This window comes from Taudactylus pleione, unplaced genomic scaffold (assembly GCF_031769625.1).
Source record: "Taudactylus pleione unplaced genomic scaffold, aTauple2 ptg000555l, whole genome shotgun sequence".
NCBI lineage: Eukaryota > Metazoa > Chordata > Amphibia > Anura > Myobatrachidae > Taudactylus > Taudactylus pleione.
Window position 1 is genome coordinate 625,031 of NW_028284957.1, and position 20,128 is coordinate 645,158.

A 20,128-nucleotide genomic window follows, 5' to 3' on the forward strand; every position below is an offset into this window, starting at 1 on the left:
TGCATTACCATATTACAGTTATCGTAGCTGCTACCATGTTAGTAGCTGCGACAGCGTATCCGTCCGCAGCTGAATCGCCCCCTAAGATACATTAACCGTTTGAAAAACTGCAAAACTTTTTATTATTTATTATTATGACGACCAGTTAATTATATAGCATACATAGGGGCATATCCAATTAGCCGCGGGGTATTCTCGCACAGGTTGGAATTCAATTTATGGGGGATTCCACGCGCGGGTGTCCCTGATACCCCGTGCGCGAGTCCCTGCTGATGGACTTCACCTCGCACCTCATGTAGGTGCAAGGTAAAATGTGCGTGAGGCCGCCCTATACGGCCTTGCGCGATCGGGTATTACACACTGATTCCGCAGTTCTTGCGGAATCAGTGTGTTCTTGCGCAGGAGTCCCGTTCTAATGACGCGGGGAAATAACTATTTAATTGAAAAGTTAATCCCCGCGGTGCAGGACTTTTGCATGACAATTAGCCGCGGGTGAAACCCCGCGGCTAATTGGATATGCCCCATATTCTACTAAATTATCTTCTCCAAAAACTCGACTTTTTTTGGTGGAATTACTCTGTAAAACGTCTTTTGTCTCCAGGTAACATGCATTAAAACTTAATTATATTTAATTATAGTAATCATAATTCACAATTTGTGAATGATATGATTAGAAGATTTTAAGTCAAAATACAAGAATTTTAATAGAACAAGCGTTTTTTAATTACATTCAAACAGCACTCCATACAACCGCATTCCATACAACCGCACTCCATACAACTGCCGCTCTCCATACATGCGCGCTCCATACAACCGCACTCCATACAACCGCACTCCATACAACTGCACTCCATACAACCGCACTTCATACAACCGCACTCCATACAACCGCACTCCATACAACTGCCGCGCTCCATACATGCGCGCTCCATACAACCGCACTCCATACAACCGCGCTCCATACAATTGCCGCTCTCCATACATGCGCGCTCCATACAACCGCACTCCATACACCCGCACTCCATACAACCGCACTCCATACAACTGCCGCTCTCCATACATGCGCGCTCCATACAACCGCACTCCATACACCCGCACTCCATACAACCGCACTCCATACAACTGCCGCTCTCCATACATGCACGCTCCATACAACCGCGCTCCATACAACCGTACTCCATACAACCGCACTCCATAACTACCGCACTCCATAACCACCGCACTCCATACAACCACCGCACTCCATACAACTGCACTCCATACAACCGCGCTCCATACAACCGCACTCTATACAAAAAATAAATATAAATCGGAATCTTTCTTGCATAACTCCAGCTCAGGCGTGTCTATTGTCAGTATGGCTGATGGCAGCACGAAGAAGGGTTTGATATTGTCTGTGATCTATATATGTATATGTATATATATTACAACTATATTTGCACTGTGTGACGGTATAGCAGCCGCTAATTGTCTGTACATTACAGGTTTGGTTCCACAGTGACAGCCCATTAATACAAGTGGGGAAGTTCACTTTAAACAGGAACCCAGTGAATTACTTTGCTGAAGTGGAACAAATCGCCTTCTCCCCACATAATATGGTCCCAGGAATAGAGCCCAGTCCGGACAAGGTGTTACATGTAAGATACCCATTACTATCTGCGTCACTATGTAGTACGTTATCCAGTGAGTGTACGCATAATGTTATAATACACTATAATAACCGATATCTGTGTCACTATGTAGTACGTTATCCAGTGAGTGTACGCATAATGTTATAATACACAATAATAACCGATATCTGTGTCACTATGCCGTACATTTTCCAGTGAGTATACGCATAATGTTATAATACACTATAATAACCGATATCTGTAACACTGTGCCGTGCGTTATCCAGTGAGTATACGCATAATGTTATAATACACTATAATAACCGATATCTGTGTCACTATGCCGTACGTTATCCAGTGAGTGTACGCATAATGTTATAATACACTATAATAACCAATATCTGTGTCACTATGCCGTGCGTTATCCAGTGAGTGTACGCATAATGTTATAATACACTATAATAACCGATATCTGTATCACTATGCCGTACATTATCCATGTGAGTGTACGCATAATGTTATAATACACTATAATAACCGATATCTGTGTCACTATGCCGTGCGTTATCCAGTGAGTGTACGCATAGTGTTATAATACACTATAATAACCGATATCTGTGTCCCTATGTAGTACGTTATCCAGTGAGTGTACGCATAATGTTATAATACACAATAATAACCGATATCTGTGTCACTATGCCGTACATTATCCAGTGAGTGTACGCATAATGTTATAATACACTATAATAACCGATATCTGTATCACTATGCCGTACGTTATCCAGTGAGTGTACGCATAATGTTATAATACACTATAATAACCGATATCTGTGTCACTATGCCGTGCGTTATCCAGTGAGTGTACGCATAATGTTATAATACACAATAATAACCGATATCTGTGTCACTATGCCGTACATTTTCCAGTGAGTATACGCATAATGTTATAATACACTATAATAACCGATATCTGTAACACTGTGCCGTGCGTTATCCAGTGAGTATACGCATAATGTTATAATACACTATAATAACCGATATCTGTGTCACTATGTCGTACGTTATCCAGTGAGTGTACGCATAATGCTATAATACACTATAATAACCAATATCTGTGTCACTATGCCGTGCGTTATCCAGTGAGTGTACGCATAATGTTATAATACACTATAATAACCGATATCTGTATCACTATGCCGTACATTATCCATGTGAGTGTACGCATAATGTTATAATACACTATAATAACCGATATCTGTGTCACTATGCCGTGCGTTATCCAGTGAGTGTACGCATAGTGTTATAATACACTATAATAACCGATATCTGTGTCCCTATGTAGTACGTTATCCAGTGAGTGTACGCATAATGTTATAATACACAATAATAACCGATATCTGTGTCACTATGCCGTACATTATCCAGTGAGTGTACGCATAATGTTATAATACACTATAATAACCGATATCTGTATCACTATGCCGTACGTTATCCAGTGAGTGTACGCATAATGTTATAATACACTATAATAACCGATATCTGTGTCACTATGCCGTGCGTTATCCAGTGAGTGTACGCATAGTGTTATAATACACTATAATAACCGATATCTGTGTCCCTATGTAGTACGTTATCCAGTGAGTGTACGCATAATGTTATAATACACAATAATAACCGATATCTGTGTCACTATGCCGTACATTATCCAGTGAGTGTACGCATAATGTTATAATACACTATAATAACCGATATCTGTGTCACTATGCCGTACGTTATCCAGTGAGTGTACGCATAATGTTTTAATACACAATAATAACCGATATCTGTGTCACTATGCTGTACGTTATCCAGTGAGTGTACGCATAATGTTATAATACACTATAATAACTGATATCTGTGTCACTATGCCATACGTTATCCAGTGAGTGTACGCATAATGTTATAATACACTATAATAACCGATATCTGTATCACTATGCCGTACGTTATCCAGTGAGTGTACGCATAATGTTATAATACACTATAATAACCGATATCTGTATCACTATGCCGTGCGTTATCCAGTGAGTATACGCATAATGTTTTAATACACAATAATAACCGATATCTGTGTGATGTTCATAAATGTAATCAGTGAGTAGTGATGTCATCATGACTTACACAACACTCATCCATTATATAATTACTAATAATGCATCTCCTACACCTCTCCAAATTAGTGTAACAGTGCTCCCAACCTGCTGACCTCTATATAGATGGCCCAGTTTGTTTTACGCTGCCCTGTATATGCGGATCACTGCTGGTGTGCCCGTCTGCTGGTGCAATATTGATATGCTCTTTAATCATGGGGCACTGGGCCTGATTCAGACACGCTCGCAAACGACATGCGCTCGCAAGCGGGTCGATGGTTGTGTACAAGCCCCGTAGCGAGTGAGAAATTCACTCGCTCCAGGGCTCGCTACAAACGGGGTGGCTGTCGATGTTGATCGACAGCTCGTCCCGTTTTGTAGGCGGGGTGGGGGGGGGGGTGGTTGGACAAATGGAGGCGTTCCTGAAGAAATGCCTGCCGTTTGTGGGCGGCCCTACTGACATCACCAGTGATGTCAGTAGTGACCTTCCGGCTCTATTAGAGGCGGAAGCTCACTGGGGCTTGCGGCAGACGAGACCCTATCACAGCTTAGCGAGCAGCCATGAGGCCGGCTTTTAAAAGAAAAAAGCAGCCGCCCTCATTCAGAGCGAGCGCTCGCTTTTTGCGAGCGTCTCTGAATGAGGTCCACTATGTGGTGCAATCAAGCTGATCTGTCTAGTGCAGGCTAAACACAGTGATCTGTCCGGTTTGGGGTTCTTGGTTTTATTGCAGATTTGCCCCTTTGAGTAATATTAGCAATTGTCCCTCAGAGGACCAAAATGTCTATGAAATCCATATATCCTCATGTACACTTTGCCATGTCCTCACTGTTGGATTCTTTGTGGGTGACATTACCTAACTTGTTATTTTTATTCATATGCATTAAGCTACTTCTGGCTTTAGGTATTTTCAAATGACCTAATGATTTTGAATGAGATAATTTTACTGCCACTGTCCTCAATATTTCCACCTACTGACAGGCTTCTATTTTATTTTAGGGGCGCCTTTTTGCCTATCCCGATGCTCACAGGTACCGGCTAGGAGTGAACTACTTACAGATCCCAGTAAACGCTCCCATGAAGGCTAAGGTGACGAACTTTGAGAGAGACGGGTTCATGGCAATGGGTGACAACCAAGGTATATTGTTTGTTTTACAGTTGTTTTACAATGATGAGTTACTTATGGCTGCCAATGAAATATTACTGGTTTCACTAAATGCAAAATGGTGTGACAGTAGGTGACGAGCTGTGTCCGCATTCCACTCAACGTTTGTAAGAACTGCCGTGGGTACGCACATAGGCCCTGATTCAGATCCGCTCACTGCCGGAGGCAGCTCGCAGGGTCTGTGGGCGTTTTTTTTTTCTCCACGCCACTCGCACAGCTGTGGGTGTCCACCCACAGCTTGTGCGACGGGCTGGAGACTGTCGCGATTATTGCGACCATTGGGCTGGTGACGAGACCCTGGGGTAGGGTCTCTGCTGACGCAAGCCCAGAGACAGGGAGTCCACTACTGACATCACTAGTGATGTCAGTAGGTCCTCCCACAAATGCCAGGTGTTCCTAAGGGAACACCTGCGTTTGTGCAGCCACCCCCCTACCCGCCTACAAAACAGGGCGAGCTGTCACTCACCATCGACAGCTGCCCCGTCTTGTAGCGAGCCCTGCAGCGACTGAAGCTCAGTCGCTCGTCGGGGCTCTCGCATGCCGCAGGCCGGATGCGGCACATCGAGCCGATTGCGAGCGTTGTGCGCTCGCGAGTGGCTCTTAATCAGGCCCATAGTGTATGTCCCGGAAATCAGTAGATTACTTTGCTGGGTTTAGTGTTCGGTGGGGCATCACAGGGAGATTTTAAATACTCCATGAGTAGGCTCCTAAACACAGGCACATGAATGACGCACAACCTCTTTATCTTAATTATTAAATAGAACAGCCTGATTTTGAGTATCACACAATTCTGAATTTGAAAGCATGGAGATATTTTTCAGCAAACTGTGCATGCGTTCTAGGCCTTACACGAATGGTAAATTACTTATGAGCGATTCTAAGCCATAATGATATTTGGCGCTTCTCGCTTGCGGCTGGATGGGTGGTACTGGGTGGTAATGGGACGTTTGCGCAGCAGATAAAATTGCCATGGAAATGTCAGAGGTGTGTACAGTCGCGGTTCTAGGGGCGGGCAAGCAGGGCTGTTGCCCGGGGCGCTATGGCCTGGTGCTGCGGCAACCACAGCAACCCCACCAGCACCGTCTAATCTGATGACATCCACCCGCTCTCATCTGATACCACCACCATACTTACAAACTGTGCTGCAGCAGCACAGCAGGACTCAGGAAGCAGCGCTGCTCCAACATAAACCCCGTGCACTTCAGCCTGAACTTCATCTTCCTGTCAGCTGCAGTCAGCACCCATTGCCTCTCCCTGCCACCTTTTCCTTGCCACCCTCAGCCTTCTTCTGTCACCCACTGCCTTACACTACCAACCACTGCCTCTTCATATCTCCCTCTGCTTTCCACTGTCACCCTCTACCTTCCTCCATCACCCACTGCCTCTCCCTGTCACCCTCTGCATCTTCCTTTTCACCCAATGCCTCTCCCCTGTCACCCATTGCCTCTTCCTGCCACCTTCTCCCTGTCACCCTCTACCTCTCTGTAGGGCATGCCCCCTAGAGTGAAGAACAGAGGGCCTGCCATGAAACCACACCTCCTTTTTGTGAACATGTGCGCCTTCGGCATGTGCAGAAGAGAACCCTCTTTAGGATTTTTTGGTTGGAGGGGGAAGGGGGGCACTAAAGGAACTTTTGCCCTGAGCTCCATAAGGTCTAGAATCAGCCCTGGATGTGTACACAGTGTTGCGTCCAATTCTGAGCTGTACGTAGGCAGAGATCCATCGGTCTGATGTCAGATGCATCTCCTGCACCAGGGATTCCCCCATGTGTAAATGCTGGTAACGGTAACGGCAGTAGCTCTCGCCAACATTGAGCTGGGGGCGGCGCAGTCACAGATGCATCTGACTGAGACTGGTGTTGGCAAAATCACCCTGAAATGTTATGGTTTTGTTTTTGGCCAAACCACCCTCAAGTGTTTTTAGTACGGATTCAGTTTAGGTGTTGGATTGATAAAAACATCTAAAATAATGTGATTTGGACATGTTTACATGCGATCCAAATACGAGATTTCGTTTTTAAATCCGGGTTCCGAACTCACAGCAGACCCAAATCTACTCGGAACCCCAAAAGTGGTCTGAGCTGGGCTCGATTCAGCTCAGAACCCCTAAGTTCAGGTGTGTTAGTTTTTCAGGAAAACCAAACCACACATCTCTACTTGTTACTCTCGTCATATGAGGTGATTATGTGGTGATAATGAGGTGATAATGAGGTGATAATTAGGTGATAATGAGGTGATAATGAGGTGATAATGAGGTGATATGAGGTGATAATGAGGTGATTATGAGGTGATTATGAGGTGATATGAGGTGATAATGAGGTGATATGAGGTGATAATGAGGTGATATGAGGTGATAATGAGGTGATAATGAGGTGATATGAGGTGATAATGAGGTGATAATGAATGACAGTTATTTGGGCAAACGTCTGAATATTTTGGTGTTTGTTTTTTTGTCCTCTTGATTTCTTGATGCATCAGTAATAATTTCACCATGCTCTCGAGGACAAATCATTAGAGGAAATGACTATTCTATAATGGTATGTAATGATAGTCTATGGTCCTAGCAAGTAATGTAATACATACAATTCATGTCTAAGTAAAACAAATAACAGGTCTGTGTGCATTCAGAGCCTCAGTGCTTTATTTTCTGTTAAGGAAATGCTCCAAATTACTATCCAAACAGCTTTGGAGGTCCAGAGGGCAATCCCAAATTTGCAGAGACAACCTTCCATGTGTCTGGCGATGTGGAGAGGTACGAAAACGCAGAAGACGATAATGTGCTCCAGGTAAGCATTAGCGTAATAATAATAATAAAATGCATAGTGGTAAATGTAACACCCTGCGGGCTTCAAGCATCGGCGAGTTCATTGCGAGACTGCTCGATGTTTTAAAGTAGCCGTCATTTGAAAGGCAAAATCAACCTACATATCATACATAGCAATGTTGTTAGGGATAAGGCTGGGGTTGGGTATGAGACCCCAGCGGTGGGGATGGTGCTGGTCAGAATACCGACAGTGGCATCCCGACAATCAGAATCCCAACACCCATAAGGAAAGAAGGTAAGACTAACCACTGCCCCTACCCTTCCCTCCCCGGTGCCTAACCCTAACCTACCCCCCTAGTGCCTAAACCTAACACTCCCTCCCCGGTGCCTAACCCTAACCTACCCCCCTAGTGCCTAAACCTAACACTCCCTCCCCGGTGCCTAACCCTAACCTACCCCCCTAGTGCCTAAACCTAACACTCCCTCCCCGGTGCCTAACCCTAACCTACCCCCCTAGTGCCTAAACCTAACACTCCCTCCCCGGTGCCTAACCCTAACCCTACCCCCCTAGTGCCTAAACCTAACACTCCCTCCCCGGTGCCTAACCCTAACCTACCCCCCTAGTGCCTAAACCTAACCTAACCCTCCCACCTAGTGCCTAACCCTCCCCCCAATGCCTAACCCTAACCACGCACCCTAGCCATCACCCTAATGCCCGATACTTACCTTCGGGATGCCGGCGGACAGGATTCTGTTGCCGGTATTTCGGCACTGGTATTTCGCGTTTTCGGCGTCCCGCACGCCGGGATGCTGACTACATGCCATAAGGGGTTGGGTATAGGCTGCTAAGATGTAGTTAGTTACTTATTAAATAAGTTTGAATATCTGAGGTTTGGTTTAAAGAGAATTCACTCAGCGCATCAGATTATAGTTTAAATATATGTTACTTAAGGCTCTATTTATTAACATTATTTTTACTAAAATAATGTGAAAAAGGGTGTTTTGTGTTTTCACACCCTTTTCACATTATTTTAGTTTCACCCACAGTTATTACAGGGCACTTGGAGTAGAATTCGTAAAATTCTGCTCCAACCCCTAAGTATCACTTATTTTTAGTAAGCAGATCGCACTTCCCATAATTTTAATGGGAAATGTGATACGACCATAGTTACTAAAAATAAATTGTAAAAAAATACCGGGGAAAGCCCTGGAGGTGGCGTTATCCAGGGTCTCCTCCGGTTACAGGACTCCTGCTCTGCTCTAAAGGGGAGAGCAGAGCCGGGAGCCGGCCCCAGTAATCAGCTGTGTGGTCTAAACAGACCCCATGCTGATTCACTGTAAAAAAAAAAAATTACTTACCTGACTCCAGGGACCGGTGGTCGGGGCTCCGGGTGATGTCCTCCCTCCGGTCAGCTGGTCTCCCATGCTGCACTGCGGCCCGGTCATCAGGTGATCGGGTCCCAGTGCAGTATGGGATATCACCTGACCGGAGGACATGGAAGACATCACTGGAGCCCGGAGGTAAGTGCCATGCAGGTAAGTGTAATTAAGGGAAAGGGGGGGTAGCGCGGGGGGGTCCGTGATCGCTGGGGGCGAGGCTTAACGATGGGGGGCGGGGGTTAGCACTGGGGGAGGGGGGGTAGCAGCTGCGGTCAGTTGGCGCATGTGCGGGGCACTGCTTACGGTATTTGTTTGCAAAAATACCGTGACTAGTGTGCGGAGGGGATGCGGAGGGGATTCACAGGGACAGAGCTTTCTTGCAAGCTCTGTCCCTGCAAGGGATTTGTAGTAAATCCCTGTGATATTGATATTGGTAATATCACACTACAATCTGCATTACCAATGCGGATTGTAGTAAATAGAGCCCTTATTCCTGAAAATGATATTACATAAACAATCGGGTGCTATTTATCATCATTAAGTTTATTGCAGCAAAAAGTGTCATTTATCATCGCAATGTACTATTATTTTATTGTTGTGGTGCGTGTTCTTTTTATTTACACAGAAGAAATAATTATGCTTTGTTGGGGCACACCTAATAACGAACCGGTTATGGCATAGATAGACACATTGACAAAATGATAGGGCTTGCTCTTCTGAGTAATTGTGATGCTAACATTTAACTTTCATTCATATTATTTAAGACACTAACATACATATAATTAAAAATGCAAAATATTGAAAATCTATAAAAGTGCGTAGGTTTGTTATTATAATCTAATACAGCCTCTGTTACTATATGCATAATACTTGGGGCATATTTATCACAATCTGCATCTCAGATGCGGATGGGATGTGATAAATTCGCCCAGTATCGCAATGCGATATTTGCATAGATCACTAGGATGTATCAAATTTGCCTGCAGGGACAGAGGGCCTGATTCAGACCCGCTCTCGAGCGCTGAGCGCTCGCAAGCGGGTCGATGTTGCCCAAATGCGCATGCGCACGACAGAGGCGCCACCGTCGTGCGCATGCGCGAGACCCGAATAACGACGGGGAAGCCGTCGTTATGGGTCTCGCACCAAAGGGGGGCGTGCTGTCGATGGTGAGTGACAGCACGCCCCCTTTGGTGGGGGTGCCGGGGGCGTGGCTGCCCAGACGGAGGCGTTCCCATGGGAACGCCTACCGTCTGGGTCCGGCCCCACTGACATCACTAGTGATGTCAGTGGGAGTGCTTTTGGCTCTGATAGAGCCAAAATCACTCCAGGGTTTGTGGTCAACGAGACCCTACCGCAAGGGTCTCGTCGCAAGCCCGATGGTCGCGATGGTCTTGACCATCGCGACCATCATCATGGACGCTCCCATAAGCTGTGGGTGGTAGCCCACAGCTATGCGAGCGTCCAAGAGGCCGCTTCGCAAAAAAACCCAAAAAACGCCCTGATTCAGAGCGGGCGCTCGTTCAGAGCGTCCGGCTCTGAATCAGGGCATTTTTTTTTTTTTATGGAGCGACCTCCTGGCCGCTCGCATTGCTGTGGGTTGCCACCCACAGCTAATGCGAGCGGCCAGGATGATGGTTGCGATGGTCAAGACCATCGCGACCATCGGGCTTGCGACGAGACCCTTGTGGTAGGGTCTCGTGGCCGCAAGCCCCAGAGAGCTTTCGGCTCAAGCAGAGCCGAAAGCTATCCCACTGACATCACTTGTGGGCCACCATCGACCCGGTTGCGAGCGCTCAGCGCTTGCGACCGGTCTGAATCAGGCCCAGAGCTCATGAGAAAGCTCTGTCCCTGCAATACATCTGAGTGATACTAAAATAATGTAAAAAGGGTGTGAAAACATTTCTTCTACTATAGCAGTGAAAGTATTTTTTGGGAAAGACCAGTAAGGAGGCTACTGGGATGTTTTCTTCCATTAAAAATTTTCATGCATACTGTAAATACTGTTTATGTGATAAGTGTAACGGAGTTTCCACAAATCTCTTTGCACTACTGTGTCGATCTCTTCCTAGGTGAGGAAATTCTATCTTGAGGTCCTGAAATCAGACGAGCGACAGAGGCTGTGCGAGAACATTGCCGAGAACCTGGCTGGTGCTCAGCTGTTCATTCAGAAAAGAGCGGTAAGGTGACCCTCCTGCACCCTTGTCCAGTATCGCCCTGTATCATCTTCCCATACAGTTAACAAATTCGGGTGTGTGGGCCAAATGATTCCGCTTTTTGAACTTGTTGCTTATTTAAAACCAATGAGGCCTATTTATGAAGCCCCAATATTCCCTAACGCTGCGCAGAAGGGACCCGGGCTGTCTGGTAAGTCTGCGCCAGCCAGTATCGCCAACGAGCTGGGCATTAGAAAAACTTTTTCACATCTAATTAATCACCACAATGAGAGGCGCTAGAGAATCGGGACTTCATTCAGAGTCGGTCGTTGCGGCCACACAGTCGTACTGGAAAAGGGGCTGGATATGCAAATGATGCACTCGCATGTTGCGTCCCTAAGGTCGGATCTTTAGCTGGCCGACCAAGGGGAGGAAGCGGTCGGAACGCAAAAAATACGCCCAGTTCTCGTACGCATTACACGTCATCTCCGGCCATATAAAGATTAATCGCAACCATCGGAACTGGTCGTAGAGCTTAAGGTTGACCATACCCTCTCTTAAGCTCTACGATCATGTCAGTGTAAAACCTCCCATGTCACATGTGCCATGACACTACTTTGTAATTTATGCACTCCCATAAACCATATGCACTCCCATAAAACGCCGTTCGCATAATTAGGCACGCCTGCGTTCGGATCTCCACTCCCCCGTTTTCAAGCACTTTCCCCTGTTACCACCCACAAATGCCTCATCCTGTCAATCAAACTACCGACCTGGCTGTGTTCAAGGAGAGAGAAATTTCTGATCGTAGCGGCTAGTTTGTGCACGCGCATTGCGAACTTTACGCATGCGCAGTTTAGCGAACATCGGCCGCGCGGCTGCTTCAACCGACTCTGAATGAGGTCCTCGGTCTTTTCAATTTGATAAATAGGCCGCCAAAATATTTTTGCCGATTGCAAGTATAGCTGATGTCAGACGCAGTTAAGCAATTTTTTTTCCCTCCATGCATAGAGCCCGTGCGCACCGAGCCGCAGTTGTAGTTGAGCATGGGAGGCGCGCAGTCTCAGAAATGTGTTGAAAATAGGCTGGGCGTTCCTGGGCAGTGACTGGGAGATGACTAAGCGGACGCCCCAGAGATGATCCATCCTATGGGCATGTCAGGGGAGTGTCGCAAGCGTGTCGCTGTAGTGGCTGCGAATTCAGTCGCACAATCGTCCGCATTGCAGGCGATACTCTTACGGAGATCTGGGGCTGGGTCAGGTTTTTGATAGTGCTACCGATGGCGGGGACATTTGTGCATATAGGAACGCTGCAAAATGGGCGTCTCGGTCCTCACACATTCAGACGCACGGCTGTACACCAGGGAAGAGATTTGTAGCTGCAATTGCATTAAGTCAACGACATGTGACCGGCAAAAGATGCAGACACGGTCGCCGCGGCATCCAACTTAGAATCAGCTCCAGTGGGTGAGGTCACAGAGGAACTTTTAATGGCGGCTCTTCTCCAGAATCAGAGACGCTCCTACCTGATCTTCATGAGCGCTTAAAACATTCTGGGGCTGACGCAGAATTTCGCACAAGTCCATTTGTGTCTTGTACATTATGGCGCTGCGCTTGCTCCATAGCCGAACATCCGCATCTAAGGGCAATTCAGAGTCAGATGCATCTCAGTCACATGCCCAATGGCAGCTGGATGGGGTAAAGGGGTGGTAATGGGGCACTCGCACGTTGGCTTAGGTTAGTGGGGGCGTGTGATCCCGCTGATTCCAGACAGAGCTCTTACACCAGATGGTGATGGCTATTCAAACAAATGGATGGATAGGGGTGGCGCGGTCGCATATTTTGCTCTGTGCCAGGTCACTCTGTGTGATAGTGTCTGCTCAAGTTTAATGTAATTTCCAATAGAAGTGCATTTTTATGGATGCTAAGGACATTTGATATTATTATTTTTATTATTATGATTTTGATTATTATTATTATTAGCTGTTACTTATAAGGTGCCACAAACTGTCCGTGCCACTGTCCAAGAGAGCATGAACTTGAAATAGAGGTAGTCAGTGTGAGTACATGACTTCCCCCGGTACCGTCCAGCTGTGTGGGAGCATTACTGAGGGTAGTAAGGGTTGAAGTGTAGACCGGCGACGTCTGAGAATGATGGACGGGACAGGACAGTGGAGAGTGGAGGTGACTGAGACTGGAATTGTAGAGTGAGACAGCTTGCTCAGGGCAGGGGAGGCTGGAGATGTAACCTTGTGAGGGAGTGGGGGATGGCGGAAGTCTAAAGGAGAACAAGTTGTGGTAAGAGAGAGGGAGGGGGGGAAATAGTGATGCCAGAGATGTCACAAAGGTGTTAGAAGACTAGGTCATGCGAGTAGCCCCTGGAGTGTGAGGAGTCCATTGGGTGAGGCAGGAGGTGAGGGAGAGCAGCTAAGAAGCAGCAGCGTCCATGGGTCTGTCTAGTGGGTTATTGAAGCCTGGGGGCGTATCTATAATGGGTGCAAGGTGTGCGGGGTACATGGGCCCCTGGGTCCAGGGGGGCCCCGCACTGCACACCCTGCACCCATAGTATACTTACCTCTCCGGAGTCCCACGTCGGCACGGGGGGCAGCACTGTAAAAATGACTGGAAAATGGCCACCGTGGCCATTTTCCCGTCATTTGCGCTTGAGCAGTACAGGGAAAATGGCCGCCGCTGCCATTTTCCCGGGTGACTTACGCATGCGCTATAGACTCCGGGCACACTCTAGTGCCCAGAGTCTATTAGTGCAGCGCTGGCCGCGCACAGCTCAGTGCGCTGCCGCGCTGCCGGAGGGAGAGGAGGGGGCCCGTGACGGAGACTGCACATGGGCCCCCTGTCAGAAGCCACCTAGGCTAAGGGAGGGTGGGTCGGAGGAGAGGAAGTAGGTGGGAGCAAGATAGCAAAGTTATCTAGAAAGTGGAACCAGGGGCCACTAGATGACCGTGACACAAAGGTGAATAGGGTGGAAGAGATGCAGTGGATCTTAGAAGGAAAGGGAGGCTTTAGGCGGTAGCATATGTAAGGTGCAGCAAGGACATCTGTGCTGCCACCTTGCCAGTCACTAGGACAAGGGCTGTTGGAAAGATAGAGGCCACCAAAGAGAGAGCAGTGTGGGAAGTGGGAGAGACAAGTTTTGGTGATAGCGACGAGGCTGAGGGAGCTATAGGTAAAGTGCCCATTGATGAAGGCCAGTTTGTTACAAATGGACCTGGCAATCCTGAAGGCACAGGAGAAAGGGAGGGAGTTGCGAGTTGGGATGGGGATGAGGTGGCATGGTTGGTTCGCTGAGGCGGTTCAAGGAAGTTACGGTGAGAGTGTTGGGATAGAACTGGAGGTAGGAGCAGAACTGTGAGGGGAATGGTGGTAGGCCAGGGGGGAGGTGAATATGTTGGTGGGAAGAAGCAAGGAGAAGAGATAAAAGGCGGGTTGGAGGGTGAGAGTGTGGAATAGGGAGGGGGGGGACTGGGGAAAAGATAATAGTAAGGGGGGCAATAAGTATGGTGACAGAGTGGGTGATGAGAGAAGAGAGGACCAGTGTTGTAAGGGGGGAGAATGAGGAGCAACGGCAGAACCTAACAAGGGATGGCGCAATGAATAGGAAGGGGGGGGGGAGTATGGTTGGTGTTTGGGGGAACAGGGAAGCATGGCATGAGATGCACAAAAAGGCAATTCAACAATAGCGGCAATACAGAGACAGGATGATAGCGGCAGTGATAATAAATGCAGTAATATAGTGGCAATATGAATACAAGCAATAATAATAAAGCAGGAATACAGTGGCAGCTAGTGGGCAGAGTTAGATATAACATATGTAGTAAAGCAAAGAAATGACAGAAGATGAATGGCAAATAATGTACATAAGAAACTAATGGAGGAAAGTGAGGTCAAATGTCCAAGCAGACATCAATGGAACAAGGATTAGGTGCTGGGCAGTTGGGTGGCTGACAGGCAGTGAGCCAGCCAGGGTGGGGAAGGGGATCCAATGTAGAGGGGGGAGATCAGAAGCCAGGCGTTGTGCCTAGGTAGAAAGAAACCAGTCTGGGCAGCTTGCTGTGGGTCCAGGTCAGGGAAGTACAGGATGGAGTCCAAGGTGTATACGGGATGGAGGCAGGAAACGGTAGCATGGGTGTCCAGGGAGGATGGTGGTGGGGAATTTAAATTAGGCTGAAGCTGTGTTATTTGACATTGTTTTGTGAACATATTGAGGGGTTTATTTACTAAGCAGTGTTAGGAGACAGAGTGAAAAGTGATAAGAAAGTGATTAAGTACCAGCCAATCAGCTCCTAACTGCCATCTCACAGGCTGTGTTTGAAAATTGACAGTTGGGAGCTGATTGGCTGGCACCTTATCACTTTTCACTCTGTCTCCTAACACTGCTTAGTAACTAGACCTCTGAGTGCTTAAAGCGCTAATGCGACATCCTCTGTGTTACAGAATAAATTATTTCAATTTAGAGCGATTAAACGATGTGCTTTAAATCTGGAATGACACCATCAAGGGTGACTCGGCTTAAAACACTGAACATGAATAAAGTTGTGCTGCCTAATTAAGTTATACAATGTAATTATTATTCATATAACTTGGAATCCCCCCGATAACACGTAGAACTGTCCTAACTAAAACACAAGCGGAGTGCTCTATTATTAACTGTATTTTTCATGTAGGTTAAACATATTTTGCAATTTTCAGGTGAAGAACTTCACAGACGTTCACCCAGACTATGGGGCCCGAGTGCAGGCTGAGCTGGATAAGCTGGCCGCAGCTAAACAGGTACTGTATAATACATAGCTTTGGATGGAGTTAAGCAGCAGCTCTATCCTTACCTCCCAATAAATAAATAGATATGAGTCGGGTCATGGGGGTGTGGCTACGGCATGCTGGGGGCAGTGACAAGATGGAGGTCTGTGGCACAAATGAGTAAATGCTAGCCAAATGCAAAACATCATACACAAGGAATAAAGATACCCTGGATTCTTGGCACTAGATATAATATTTCTAGTTCTGTAAATTATTTAGCAAGATGTGAAAAAAAAAAAAAAAAAATAGAAAAATAATAATAATAAAAAAAAAAAAATATATATATATATATTTTATGTACTCTCTGTATAAATGCTCTTACTATATTGTTATGACAATAGTCTACTGTACACTTACAACTTCTAGAGGACCAACTGCCAATAGGTCAGAAGAAAAAAACAAAACTAAAAGAAATAAAAAGGAGACTGCGCCAATGGAAAAGAGTCACAGAAAATAAATATATCAGTTTTATATCTGTTCATAGAATTGATACATAAAAAGAATGAATGGCTTCTCTTAAAAATAAAACTGGTTTATTCTGCTAACATATAAACAAATAATTACACAAACAAACATTTTAAAACTCCGTACACACACAGTGATAAAACTGAACGATAGGAGCATTAACGATATCGATGATATCGTTACCGTTCATATTGTTCACTTTTTGGCTCCTTCCAATCCCAAAACAACCAGCGATGTGCGGGCACGTATGGACGATAATAATATCGTCCATCGGCCGTGCATGCAGGCCAACCTGGACGATTTCGTCCAGGTTACATAGGGACCCGCGATCAACGCCCGTTGTTGGTGGGTTGGTGGTGTGCCGGATGATCGATATTGACCATCCAGCATACAGAGAGATCAGTCAGCGATATCGTTATCGCAAGCCGGCCAGTCTGAGCAATCTGAGGCTTAATCAGGTGGCGAGAGGCCTGGCGCCATCCACGTCCACCATCGCGACCATTGACCACCGATGGTCGCGATGGTGATCCCAGCCTGCCAAGTCTGCAGTGCTGGGATCGCAAATGAAGCAGGAGGTGTCATATACCTCCTGCTGCATTTGCATAATAGCAAGGAATCGCATTGCAAAGCTGCCTGACTGTAGCTTTGCAATTATGATCCTTGCTGAATCAGGCCCTATAATCCACAAGAAACTTATCTTACTTACATAAAAAAAAATCTAAAACAAAATATGAGTATTGCGCCCCCACACAGGCTCAGTTAGAGCAGAATGGGGGTTACAAGAGCAATCAATAATCCTGATCTTTTAGAGTATTTGCCACCATGCAGCCGACCTGGCGATAAAATAGTAAACAAATCATACATGCCTACCCTCCCGGTTTTCGCGGGAGGCTCCCGATTTTTCAGGTAACCCCCCGCACCCCTGAAAGGGTAGGCATTTCTCCCACTTTCTGCCCACTTCCTAGTGAAGTGGGCAGAATGGGGAGAACTTCCGCGGCAATCGCGGGTCTCTGTGTAGGGGGCGGGGCTTAATTCCGCGATTCTGCGGGAATCGCGTCATTTAGCCCCGCCCCTTATGCAAATCTACGCCAATTGCGGCAATTTACCGTGAAGGGGCGGGGCCTAATGATGCAAGATGACAGGCCCCACCCCCATCACGACCCGATCTTTCTCCTCTCCCCAAGTCTCCCGCAAAAGAGAACTACAATGTAGGCAAGTATGAAACAAATTGCAGTTAAAAATTTTACGTGGATAAAAAAAAAAAGTATATTTTGGCACCCGCAAATGATTTTGATAAATAACTGAACAAATAATTAGGCATTAAAATAATAATAATAAACTACACAGACATATATAATAAAATAAAGGCCCTCATTCAGAGCCGTACGCTCTGAGCAGAGCGCACGCTCTGAATGAGGGCCGGGCTCCATTTTCATGGAGCGTCCTCCTGGACGCTCGTATAGCTGTGGGTCACCACCCACAGGCTATACGAGCGTGCTTTGTGATGGCCGCGATGGTCGCGACCATCGAAATTGCGAGCCGGAGCCTGCGGTTGAGGTTTTCAACCGCAAGCTCCGGAGTGATTTTGGCTCTATCAGAGCCAAAATCACTCCCACTGACATCACTAGTGATGTCAGTGGGCCGGCTTCTGACGGGAGGCGTTCCCGTGGGAACGCCCCCGTCAGGGAGGCACGCCCCCGGCACGCCCACCAAAGGGGGCGTGCTGTCAATCAACATTGACAGCACGCCCCCTTTGATCGGACACAATGAGCGAAGGACTTTCCTTCGCTCGTCGCGTCTGGCGCATGCGCACGACGAAGCTCCCTCCGTCGTGCGCATGCTCAGTGCATAACATCGACCCACTTGCGAGCGGACAGCCGCTCGCGAGTGGGTCTGAATCAGGCCCAAAGTTTGGTTAAATAAAACACTACTCAAACTCTACCCCAACAAGTTTTCACCACTTTATCATGAAATAAATTTTCTATGTTTCTTATTCATCCATCAAAATCCAATTAGAAGAATTTCCCATTGGATTACAATAATATACTGCAAACTTTTGCAGTATATTATTTTTAGCGCCGATAGCAAAAGTTTTTCTGTTTTGTATACATATATGGCATTAATATTGCCATGCTGCTGGTACCTTGTATGATATGGGTAAAACCGAGCGCGGGCATATTTCTTTTCTGCATTGGATTACAATGACAAATTAAAATTCTGGGATCTATGGGCCCGATTCAGAACCGTTCGCAAATCTGCGTTCGTACGCAGCCAATCGATAGATGCAATCTGCGCATGCGTATAAGACGCAGTGCGCTTGCGCGAAGCAGTCGCTGCGATCTGGAAGCAATCGCGAGGACATAGAGGCTCCGCAAGTTTGAGTGACAGGACGTGCCTTTTGTGGGTGGTGACAGGGGGATGTCGATGGTAACGGCGTCTAGTTACATACCTTGATTGCACGACAAAACATAGTGGCCGTGCTGTTTTGCTAGCGATCGCGGGATTTGCGTACTTTGCCTGCTGACGGCTGCGTCCGAACGCAGCATTGCGAACGGGTCTGAATCGGGCCCTATGTGCTAAGCTTTGGAGAAAGATAAAGTTAATGGAGATAGGGGGGGGTCTATTTACTAAGCATTGGATGTTGAAATAGAGGACAGAGATAAAGTACGAACCAACCAGCTCCTAACTGTCATCTTCAAACACAGCCTGTGACATGGCAGTTAGGAGCTGACTGGTTGGTACTTTACGAGTATCTCCATCCACGTTATCTCTCTCTCCAAGGCTGAGTACATAGACCCCTATATTATATATCAGTGGTGAACTAGAGCTTTCAGTGAGTGTTATATTGGATCCCTGCTGCCCAAGTGTTGGAGAGATAAAATGGAGAAGTTGCCCATAGCAACCAATCAGCTTCTACCTGTCATTTATCTAGAACAGTATTGGAAATGACAGTCACAAGCTGGTTGGTTGCTTTGACAACTCTACATTCTCTCTCCCCAAGGCTTGATACATCTCCCCCTTTAATCACAATCCCAACTTCCCTGTTCGCGGAACCCTGAACTTCTTGTGTGAGGCGCAGAGATCAGACACTTCCATGGAGCTGAGGGTCACTTTGGGCGCGATGAGTGGAATTTTGGATGTAACGAGGTGCAGTATTTTTGCGTGAGACATTGATCCACTTATTGCTATTGGGCTGCACTAAATAGTGTTTTTCTGAGATGTTAAACACGGCCCAGAACCAGCTGCCCAAAACTAGTGGCCGTCAAAATACACAGTTTATACAGGTGCGGTATAAAATGTCAACGTTCAGGATGTCGACATGGTCAGATTGTTGACATTATGTACTACATATTTCATCCTAACCGTAGCCATAGCCTAACCATAACCCATATATGTGCATAATGTAGACATGCATACTGTTGGCATTTTGTCAAATATCTGTCCGAATATGCTGACATTCTGAACCTGTTGACATTATAGTGTGGTGGATAGTCATGGTATCTATCTACATACGGTTTTTACAGCACAGGTAATACATAACTAATAGGATATGCGGAAATACGGCAAACACTGAACCCTACCTGAGGGGATGTAGTCAAAAGGTCGACAATGTCGACAGTTATGATGTAAAAATTGTTCAAATATTGACAG

General features: G+C 46.5%; 1 protein-coding gene across 1 annotated transcript in view; it reads left to right on the plus strand.

The window, feature by feature from the left end:
* The window catches only part of LOC148482028 (catalase-like), a 40,070-nt gene that overhangs the window by 18,893 nt on the left and 1,049 nt on the right, over window positions 1-20,128 (plus strand). The window contains exons 8-12 of the mRNA XM_088452638.1: window positions 1,485-1,637; window positions 4,737-4,875; window positions 7,557-7,687; window positions 11,115-11,222; window positions 15,905-15,985. Coding sequence (XP_088308764.1) covers window positions 1,485-1,637; window positions 4,737-4,875; window positions 7,557-7,687; window positions 11,115-11,222; window positions 15,905-15,985 — 612 coding nt within the window. The remainder of the gene's footprint in view (window positions 1-1,484; window positions 1,638-4,736; window positions 4,876-7,556; window positions 7,688-11,114; window positions 11,223-15,904; window positions 15,986-20,128) is intronic.